Source organism: Priapulus caudatus, unplaced genomic scaffold (assembly GCF_000485595.1).
Source record: "Priapulus caudatus unplaced genomic scaffold, Priapulus_caudatus-5.0.1 Scaffold541, whole genome shotgun sequence".
NCBI classification, from domain to species: Eukaryota; Metazoa; Priapulida; class Priapulimorpha; order Priapulimorphida; family Priapulidae; genus Priapulus; species Priapulus caudatus.
The window spans coordinates 73,514-84,836 of NW_014577602.1; the positions used below are offsets into that span (position 1 = coordinate 73,514).

The 11,323-nt window shown below is 43.1% G+C and overlaps 1 protein-coding gene across 1 annotated transcript in view; it reads left to right on the forward strand.

Moving 5' to 3' along the window:
* LOC106811446 overlaps positions 1–10,838 on the forward strand; it is a 13,413-nt gene extending 2,575 nt beyond the window's left edge. The window contains exons 2-10 of the mRNA XM_014815064.1: positions 1,313–1,373; positions 2,193–2,345; positions 2,776–2,911; positions 3,547–3,649; positions 5,824–7,626; positions 8,104–8,265; positions 9,051–9,220; positions 9,705–9,837; positions 10,235–10,838. Of these exons, the coding sequence (XP_014670550.1) occupies positions 1,318–1,373; positions 2,193–2,345; positions 2,776–2,911; positions 3,547–3,649; positions 5,824–7,626; positions 8,104–8,265; positions 9,051–9,220; positions 9,705–9,837; positions 10,235–10,395 (2,877 nt within the window). The 5' untranslated portion in view covers positions 1,313–1,317 and the 3' untranslated portion in view covers positions 10,396–10,838. The remainder of the gene's footprint in view (positions 1–1,312; positions 1,374–2,192; positions 2,346–2,775; positions 2,912–3,546; positions 3,650–5,823; positions 7,627–8,103; positions 8,266–9,050; positions 9,221–9,704; positions 9,838–10,234) is intronic.
* The last annotated feature ends 485 nt before the right edge of the window (positions 10,839–11,323 follow it).

The following is an 11,323-nucleotide window of genomic DNA, read 5'->3' on the forward strand; positions in this document are numbered from 1 at the left end:
GATCGGGCCACTGAAAAAAAAAGTTAGTGTCGAGCCTTGCCTTATATACAACATATAACCCATTACAAGTATTACAGCGTTAGAGAGTGAATTGCACTTCAGGTTCTCTTCTATTCCATGATCTGTTAGCGATGGAAACTCTATACCAAACTCTGTTATCACTAGTGTATCACCTGTTCGTTCAAATATGCTCCTCACTCCATTACAATTAACATCGATGCATGCACTCCACTTGTAGTTTTCTTAGTAGTGAGCTACTCTCCATACACCAGTGTAGATACAGACACGGAAATTGAAAACATAACCTGCTCAACAGGAAGTTGTTGAGTGGAAAAATGTACAATCTTTACATAGTTTAGGTAATAAATGCTAATAGTTCATTTCTCTTGTTGATCTGGCTGCTCGTACAAAATACAGCGATGTATTGACATGATTAGCATAGAAATCCATAGACAACTTTTGCCACAATCCAAATCTCAGACGATGTAAAGAATCCCAAGAAGTTTTGTGGTAGTTTTCTTAGTGCAGTATAGTAGAGTATTATGCAAAATACTATTATACTATTATAGAGCACTATACTAAATAGTAATTAGTAATTAGTAATAGTAGGTATACGTGTGCTTTCGTTCACCAACGAGTTACAAAGTGCAATTGTAAGGGTTTACAACAGGATTCAGATTTCCGGTTAAATTCCATTGCTCAGTTGTAAACTCGCATCTGTTCTATGTAACAGTTTGCTTCAGATGTTTGGTCATATTTCCATTGGTCAGAATTACTTCTTTCATATTGTTCAATGATTTATCGACTTCTAAGCATCATGTTACCATTCTTTGGCCTGAATATTAATCCCCAAATTTTTACTGAATTCAGGTCATTTTTAGCTTTTTTTGTAAACCGTGGTCTAATTCATATCTGAAATCTAAATCAGCCACTACATAAAATCGAGCACTTGCACCTGCAATAGCACTGACTTTCTGTCATCCAACTTTAATATCTACTGATAACTGTTCTGCTAAGGAAGCTCCTTGCTCCCATATATGTATATAAAGCCAAACTGTGATAGTACATGTGTGTAGTATGTACATGAACCTCTGTAACTTTTTTAGCTCCCTTTGGCTTCATGTGAGTTAACCCCAGCTGCTGTCCCAACTTGTCTCTTTATTGTTATTTGTTTATTTGTTTGTGTCTTCTTTGCTGACCCTAGTTACTGTTCATGTGCATAGATACTTGTAGTATAGTGTATCTAAAGCAACGATTGTAAATAACTTTCATTGTCTGCTTGCCTATAAATTTGTGTTCTGTACATTTGCAGGTGCAATGGCTGAGAAATACGCAGCACTTCTTTTGGAATCTATAAAGTCTGAAGATCTGGTGTAAGTATATATCTGGAATCATATGTTCTTTATTGGCAGTACCATCTTAACAGATGTCTGTGTTAATATCGCGAGTGAAGTGACTCATCTATAGTTTATATGCAGCAGCATGCATCATTTAGTAATTCTAGTAATCTTAAATAATCTATGCCCTTTACAAATTTGTTTGACATTTTTTCAAGTTTCTCAAAAATATCATTGATCCATTGATAAATGTATGCAATTTGATATACAAATGGCTGTATTTATCTTGCTCCATTCGTGTTTGTTACTGCTATTTATGCAGCAACACTGCATGGGTGTTTGTACGTGAGCTTGTTTGAACACGTTTGTGTGCCTGTCGCTGAAAAATCGACCAGCCGTGAAAAAGACGAGAGTGGAATGAGAATGAATGGATGTGTCGTCGTGAGCGGCCATCCGCATGCATTCCTGTACTGACAGGAAGCGTAAGACAGCGTGCAGTCGCCCGAAATTACTTTTGTAATGTAACGGTCAGAATTCTTGGCAGGTCTCCTACTTTTACAGTGGTCATGGCCTTGGAAGAATGTTGCATCCAGCATTTACTAGTATGGTTATTGGTTATGTACATGTGCATAGCTGACCACGTGAATAATGGAATAGGTTTATGCATAAGCCATAACATATTATTTAGAGTAAGTTTATTTTATGATAAATCTATCTAATTAATTTGATATAAAAAAAAACTTGCTGTCAAAAATTCATCATGAAATAAAATTACTCTCAATATAATCATTGAATCCAGTGAAACTATTCGAAGATGACAATACATTACGCATGCAGTGTTCGCTGTCGTTTCAGCCGAGCAAAGGATCTACTGGAGAGTGGGGCTGATCCCAACCACCTTCTACGCGAGGATGCTACACCGTTCCACCTCGCCGTTGGTACAGACTCTGACCATGCACTGGACTTTGTCCGGCTAATGCTGTGTCACAGTGCTGACCCTAATGTCAGGTGAATGCTGCATCCCTCGTTATCTTTTGTCTGTGTCTAAACAGGTAAAGGTGATTGCAGTGGTGAGTCAAGTCTATGATTGAGTTAGGATTGATCTAAGATCAGGTAATCATGCAATGGGTGAGTCTCTTTATTGCCTATTTAGTCACGTAACATGTCGAACGTTGCACGAAGTGCATCCAAAAATAAGTGATTTGTGTGTCTACGGTTGATAACAGGCAATATCTGAACCGTGCCGCTTGGTTTTAACTAGTAGATATTATGCGGTACCAACAAAATTGGCCCCTAGCATAGGTATATCCTAATATTTCCTTGAGCAGTGCATCATACTAAAAATATTCCTTCTACGATTCTTGCTCTTGGTGTGAGTGGGATCAACCTGAGATCTAGTATCTTCTCAAAAGTTTTACTATTTGCTTGTATTCACCAGGTCATCTGAGGGACTGACGCCCTTGCATGTTAGCGCCATCTGGGGAAAACAAGAGGTGCTTCACCTCTTGCTTGCCAATGGTGCAGATCCGTTCCTCATGGACGAGGATGGTGATGATGCCCTTGACCTCGCACGGGTAATTAACACTTAACTAACAACAAATTAATAATTAACTAGCGGGAAATTAATAGTTTTCTAATGGGTAATTCTTAATGAATTAACAGGAAAGTAATAAATTAACTAACAAATAATTTGAAATCAATTAATCACGATTAGTAATTAACTAATAAGAAATTAACATTTAACTAATGGGAAATTATTACTTAACTGATTGACCTATCCTCCGGGAGTGATTGACTTGGAGTTCTAGCCAATCATTGTTGGAATAAGATGTTCTAAAAGTCAATGTTTGGCAATGCAGCATGGGTCATGACTAACTCTTAAACATCTATGTTTTACAATACATTCAATCATCAAATGTGTCAAAAACTTTCCCTACGAGTATGGTGCATCATGGTTCAGTGTGCATTGAATTGACCTACCCACCTGTAGTGCTTGACACATCGCTCAAGCCAATCAGCATTGTAATTGGATACTCTAGAAACACTGCTCATTAACAAAGTACCACAGAGTCGACAATTTGGCGTCCACACGTGAAAAACCTGTATAAACTGGTTTAGCTAGACGAGATTAGAAAGAGTGTGCTAGGCTGAAAGGGTGGGTCGTCTTGCTGTGATGAAGAGGATGTCATTTGTTTGTTATTCACTTCAGCAAAATGGCGACCCGGTGTGTATTGCCCACCTAAAGCAGGCCCAGGAGGAGGTGAAAAGCAGTCAGCAGGAGGACGGAGAGAATGACTACACGTTGGAACTGAGTCAGTGGACACTGTCATGTTCTTTAAATGTTGCACTCACACTTAAACCATGTTTCATTTTTGTATAACTCGCTATACAAAGTAACAGAAGTGGTAAATCACAATGATAATGAATTTCAAGCATTAAATCTCCATCAATATTATCTTAACGTTGTCGATCAATCCACCACTGTTTTCAATTCAGATCTACCTCATCTAAGCACCAAAACACCATAGTCATATTTACTGGTGCAATTTTAGTATGTGTTTCGGTTGCTGGTACAGTAATACCATGCGGTACGACAACTCAGATTATGTAAATTTGCTCATAAGTAATTACAGCCACAGTAAGTATGAAATGAAGATCCACCCTAAACAGTGCAAACCATCGATGAATTTTGGCCTCCTGGTTAGAGCCTGACATAGTACCCAAGTCCATGTAATGATTGTGATAAAGAAAGTGAACTAGCTGGTAACATTGCCCTTTCTTGTCCCTCCCAGTGATTCCAATTCTGGTTCCCTATTCCTCTGAGAATTATCATGATTACATAATTATTATAATCAATATATGCATTTAGATATGTATACTTGCACTCACGGTCACAAATATCTCTGTAGTCGTTGAATGAGTTGTTTTGTACAAATCTTGGCATTTGTAGTTTTTTACGGTGTAACATAATTCTGCAGCCATTATACTAATTCAATCCGTTTTACATGTAAACTGATCGACCATTAACCAGTTGTGAATATTAGTTATTAAAATAATTTAATAATTGTGCATTATCACTTAAATTTCAGACTAGGTTTTTAAAGCAAACTCGCTCATAAGCAAAGCATTTTCAGGGTGGGGTTTTCTAATGTTCACTTTTCTGTGGTTTCTGTATTATTAATATTGCTTAGATTTGGGTCACTTATTCTTCAAGATACTAACTAAAATAATGTATATAAAAATTATTTGATGAAATTTTTGCTGAGGAGTCCGACACTTATCCTTTAAACTATAATCAAGAGTTGATAATATAACATGTTAAGATGTTATATTATCTACTCTTGGTATAATCTTTAGAAAGCACCATTGCATTCCCACGTTCAGGTTTATTTTAAACATGTACTGACCAGATATTTTATTTGCTCCAGCTGTCCAGAGAGCAGTCCAACATGCTAATTGACACTATTCTGATATAAACTTAAACATTCTTACAACACTCCCACATAACACATGCAACCTAGTGGTTATGCACTGGTTTATTTATATAGTTGACTGCTACACACACCACACCAAAGCTGCATTGACACAATGCGGTATGCAATTTCGTAAAATTATTTCTCCGCGTACACAACGCTTATATCCTGAACCAACACGCTACAGTATACATAGGTTCACGATATAAAATATATATATAAAATGTTCGGAGATGCACGTAATGTGACATTAGAGAGACTGACTAGCAGAAATGTTATGAAAAATCAAATTACTGTTAAAATAAATATATCCCTATTTCAATAGGCACAGTGTGTGGATAATAAATTGCATTATAGCTTTACCTGCAAATTACATTCATATGTAATTACATGCATTATTGCAGCTATAGTAATTATATGCAGCTAAGCACATTACATTAAAATGATCAAGATTTCAGATTACCGCAGCACACACACACACACATATGACTATTGATACCAGCATATTACTGATGTGTAATTTTACCACAATGATTACAATCTAACCATGTGCCACATCAACATTGATATTCTGACATCTCGTGAGATTTTGTTCTTCATCTCATGTCACTAATTTTAACAGACGAAGCCGTATTTATTACCATAACTATTTATCACTAACTCACATTGAACTTGACCTGCTGTAATTTGTATTTCACGGTTGTTAAGCAGATTTAACAATCATACCTGGTAGAGTACCTTTAGCTTTCAGAAGATGGCTGGTCTGAAATGTTAGCTATCACAGCATGCATATAACCTGACCCGACACCTTACAATGACTATACTCAATCCATATGATATTAAATGACTTACTATATTTACATGATGGAAGTATGCAATTTTTAATCGTCTTCATCTCATTTCTTTAACCAGATTTCATGTCAGAGTGCTGCACAGGGTCTGATGTTGGCTGAATGGCAATTTTATTGCTTCATTGCTTGCGTTTAATTATTAGTGTTTGTGTACTATTATAGGGAATCTGACTGTCTTGGACAGACGATTCTTCCCAAGTCTCAGTCAGTCAGCGTTCGTTTCCGCAGCCAACGCAGGGGACGAGACACTCCCAGACACCAGCTGGAGCATGTATCGAGACAGCAGCGCCTCATACCATGTCCCTTGGCGGGACATCAGTGCCTCGCACCCCGATCCCAGTCGAGACATCAGTGCCTTGCACCACGCCCCCTGTCGAGACACCAGTGCCTCGCACAACGGCCCCTGTCGAGACACCAGAGCCTCGCACAACGGCCCCTGTAGAGCCCCCAGTGCCTCGCACCACGCCCCCTGTAGAGACACCAGTGCCTCACACAACGGCCCCTGTAGAGACACCAGTGCCTCGCACCACGACCCCTGCCGAGACAGCAGAGCCACCTACGACCTGCTTCGTGATGCCAGCGCCACCTACGGCCCGCGTCATGAGGCCAGCGCCACCTATGACCATCTTCAAGACACGAGCACCTCACACCACGACCCCTGTCGAGACACCAGTTGGAGCATGTATCAAGATGCCAGCGCCATCTATCCCGATGCTCGGCGGAAATCACTTCGCTCCTGGGACCAGGCAACGCACTACATCGACGCGACGTCGCCCGACCATGTCGTCCTCCACCAGAGGGCGCCGGCGGGGTCGCCCGTGTTGAGCGACGTGACGGCAAGCTTCCACACGGCACACGACAGCCTCGGTAGCGGTGACCTTGGCAACAGTGACCTTGGCAACAGTGACCTTTGCAGTGGCAACCTTGGCAGTGGCGACCTTGGCAGTGGCGACCTTGTCGCAAACATGCGTGAGCTCAACTTGTCAGACACGCGGCCGGGCGGTGGCGCGATCGCTCCCACAGTTCGTGGAGAGACGAGTCCAGGAAAGGCGGTCGGTCGGGTCATCGGTGGCGCCCCCTGGCAAGCATTCGAGACTGCGGGGGAAACGCCGACGCGGCCAGAAGCGGACAGCGACTCGATCGCGCATCGTAACATGCGGCAGGCGTGGACGAACGAAGGCGGAACTGGGTACGAAGCGAAGAGGAGTGTGCTGCGTGGAGGAGACGAAGCGGCCGCGACCGGAGGAGGAGGAGGCGAGGAGAACTGGTGGTCGTCGCGGTTCCTTCCCGGGGGGCTCCCCACCGCGTTCACCGACAGCATGATGACGGATGACCTCTCGTCGACCTCGGGGTCACGTGGCGGGGTCGCGGCGGAGGACGAGGTCGTCTCGGAGTACCTGTACACGGACGCGGGCGAGGGCGTCTCGCTGGTCGAGCGACGCTGCCCGGCAGCCGCGGCGTGCGGGGGCAGGGACGCGTCGAGCCAGCGAGACGACAGCACCTTCGCAGCTTCCGGCACGCAGTCGGAAGGTGAAGCCGAAACCACGACGGCGGCGACGTCGTGCGACTGGCGGGACTACGAGACGGCGACGGATTGCGACGTCGACGAGGAGACGCACGCCGGCGCCCCCGCGTTACGCTCGGCTCGTCCACCCGACGCACCGCTCGCGACGACAACATCCGTCCTCAACGGCGCCCCCTCCCGGAGGGACGATCGGGTAATGGGGCCCCCCGCCTCTGCATCTGTGCTGTCAGATGCATCCCGGCTCTCCGACGTGTTATCGGAGATATCCCGGGTGTCGGTGCCGTCCTGCCTGCAGCAGCTGAGCGACTCAAGATTGCACGCAGCGCTGAGGGAGCAGCACGACGATCCGGGACCGGTGACGGCGTCGACGCGGTGCGTCTACCTGCGGCGGCTTGCGCGGCTCTACAGACGCCCCAGTCTCCCGCGGAGGGGCCACACAGGTACGTTCCGATTCCGATTTGTCCTGACAATGTCCTGATTCTGTTTTGTTACGATGATGTCCTGATTTTGTTTGTTACGACGACGATGTCCTGATTGCGTTTTGTTCCCACAACGTTCCAATTCTGTTTTGTTCTGACAGTGTTCCAGTTACTTTTTGTTCGAACGATTTTCCAATTCTGGGTTGTTCCGACGATGTTCTAATTACTCTTGGTTTCAACAATGGTTAGATTATTATGATGTTGTTCAGTTTTGATTTGTTCCAGTATTGTTTGATTGCGCTATATCCGTTAAAAATCTGAAGCATCAAATTTTAGTTTTCCACCTTGATTGTTTTACTCGTGACTAACGATTGAGGTTGAAAAGTTGCAACTAAGATGTTTTTACTAGACAATATTTCTACAACAGTATTATTTTTCTTTGGACCCATTTCTCTCACATTTCTGTCGGGTTTATCTTTGTTTAATGGTTTGTTACAGATCAGTATTGTTCGGAGGTACAGAAGGCGATATCGGGCAAGTTTCCGATGGCAAGCTTTGCGGAGCGGGAACGGTTAATGTGCCAGGCATTCAGCCAGGCTGACCCGAACCGCAAGTGGCGAGAAGGCAACCTCAAGTCCTCATTCAACTACCTCCTGTTAGGTATAAGGCTCTTATCTTCTAGAGAGAGAGTAGTAGAATTGTACGTGGGCATTTGCAATATATATGTATATATACATATATATATCAGGGAAAAAAAATTTTTTTTACATGGGAGCCCTTTTTCAAGTCTGTGGAAAAAATTGCTCTCGTCAATAATTTTACGGAAGCTATTTTGAGCCTCACGGGAGCAATTTCGGAGGTTTGAAGAGCTCATCGCTCCCGTGAATTTTTTACCCTGATATATATATATATATACAGGGTTCTCCCCAAGAATTTCAGAAGGCATGTTTATGGGCCCTGGAAGGGGTTGTACCACTTGGAGTCAATTACAAGTGTCATAAGCTCGAATACAAAGGTAAATTTGATCAGTTCAGAGACGTATAGTTCAGCTGTGTCAGCAGACACAGTATGTCTGTGTTGGGATTGCCAAACACGGCTGGAAGATCAGGCATGTGGGAGGCGACACTTGTTAAAGACTCAGGGAGAGACCTGGTGTGCATGCATGTGCGTGCACACGTGTGTTTGTGTACTAGCTTTTATAATATATAAGACATAATAATAATATGATATCAGGAGTGTATAATATAGAGATATATCTCTATATGATACACTCCTGATGATATTACTTGTCAATTTATAATACCAGGAGTAGATAATAGGGTCCCTATTATCTAATAGGGTCCCTAATAGGATCCCTATTATCTACTCCTGATAATACCCATTTGTCTATGTATAATATATATATATATATATATGCCACCGCATCTTTACGTCTGACGTTGCAGATCCGCGCGTGACAGACAACCTTCCATTACGCTGCGCCGCGATGTCGGACGCCGAGTGCTCGGCCGCATTCTTCGCCGCCGTCTTCTACGTCGGCAAGGGCAAGAGGTCGCGTCCCTACAGCCACTTCTACGAGGCTCTCCGGCCGACGGCGACAGCGAAAAAGAAAAAGGTATGACGATCCTCCGTCACGCTGTCGTGCGATGCGGGTCGGGGGAATCTTGTGCAAGTTTTTTTTATGTGAGGTCATTTGGCTGAGATTCAGCTGTCATTTTAACACGCGAATCATCGCCTCAGGAAATGAAGTAAAACTTTTTTTTCAACGATGATACTCGCATAACTCGAGTTGCAGTTACTACCTATATGTTATGTGCTGCAAAGGAAAGTACATCATATTGATGCATGCTCGCATCTGTATGTTTACATACATGTGTAAACACCTACATGCATGCATACGTATATGTATGCGTGCACGCGTGCGTCCGTGAGTGTGTACATAATATGTACATACATATATACGTCCGTACATGCGCACGCACGCATGCACACATACACACACACACACACACACACACACACACACACACACACACACACACACACACACACACACAAATGCACACACACATACATACACATGTTGTTGCTGCATACAGACGCTGGGTAGGAAGCTGCAGCACATCCGTGACATCTGGAGCGAGGGTCTCGGTGTCGTCTCCCTGCACTGCTTCCAGAACGTCATCCCTGTCGAGGCGTACACGCGCGAAGCCTGCATGATCGAAGCCCTCGGTGAGTCCGTCGCCACCAGGGGGCAGCGCTGTGCCTCGCGACGCCCCCTAGTCTCGAGCTGTCGCCGCCACCTGAGTGTCGAATGCCGCACAAAATGGCGACACTGCTTGTGTCGTCCCCTGTTGGGTGTCGCTCTGAATTTTGGTCAGAACATCGGTATCTTTTCACGTGTAGGAATAAATTGTTTACGAATATTCTGTATTTGAATATCTATATTAGGTGGTGTAAAAATATTCTGCATTAATCGGCTAACATCATCTTTTTAACACGTAGGATTAGATGGTGTAACAATATACTGCAATACTCTACTAACATCTGTAACTTTTCAGTTGAAGGAATGAATTGTTTACAGGTTTTCTGTACTTGCATTAACATGGATGGCATTTCACACATGTAGGGTTGGGTCACCTGACAAACCAGAAGAAGGGGGATTTCTACAGCATTGCCTCGACATGGTCCATCGGTGAGAAGCGACAGATGGGAGCCTACCTTCTCCTCAGAGCTCGCAACATCTTTCTCAGTGAGGGAGAGCGGCAGATACGACCGGCTGACATCTGAGCATCTGCAAGTTTAACGATCACCCACCAGTATGTCTTACAGTAAAGGTAACCACAGCAGTCACACTCATCATGATCGTAACCATGGTAAAATCGTGTGTACCTTGGTGGTAACCGTGGTAACCATGTAATCACAGTCACCGTGATGTTAACTGTGGTATCCACAGGCATTGTGCTAATATCACGGTCGAGCAAGTCTGATAGAATCCTGCACTTCCATTATATATGGTGTACCTTGCATGATCTAAGATGTCTAATCAAAGACCTCGCAACGAAATGCCTAAATGGTAGTTGCTTTAGCATGGTGGTAGTGCTATAGGGGCAAAGCAAGTTTTGTTGAAGGTTATACATCGAAATTTATTGAAACAAAAATTTGTTATAGTTATAGTTAGATAATTTACTGCGAGAAAATAGTTATAGATATAGACAAGAGCGTATAAAGAAGGAGAGCGTACAACGTTGAAATTCTGAAACCATGTTGCAGTATTAGTCGAATTAATAAACTTTCCCCATTTTATTTTGACGATTTTTTGATGTACGAGTCTGTTTTTGGTAGATTCGGTGATCAGTATTATTGATCAGCTGTCCTACCTTGTTAATATAAAACAAACCGCATGTCCCTACGATGCCCCTACGCTGAGATAATGAGCGGTGAAAATCTGGTATTTTTGCCGAAAACCGACTCGTACATCAAAGAATCGTCAAAATAAAACGGGCAATGTTTCTTAATTCGACTAATACTGCAACATAGTTTCAGCATTTCACCGTTGTAAGCTCTCCTTCTTTATACGCTCTTGATATAGATATAGTTACTGCGAGCATAGTCGCAGTAATAAATTAGATATGTCATGCTTTGATATTCTTTTGCAATATTATGAAGTCATAAAAACTTGCAATACTGGTCTATCATGTGGCAATAAAAAACAAGT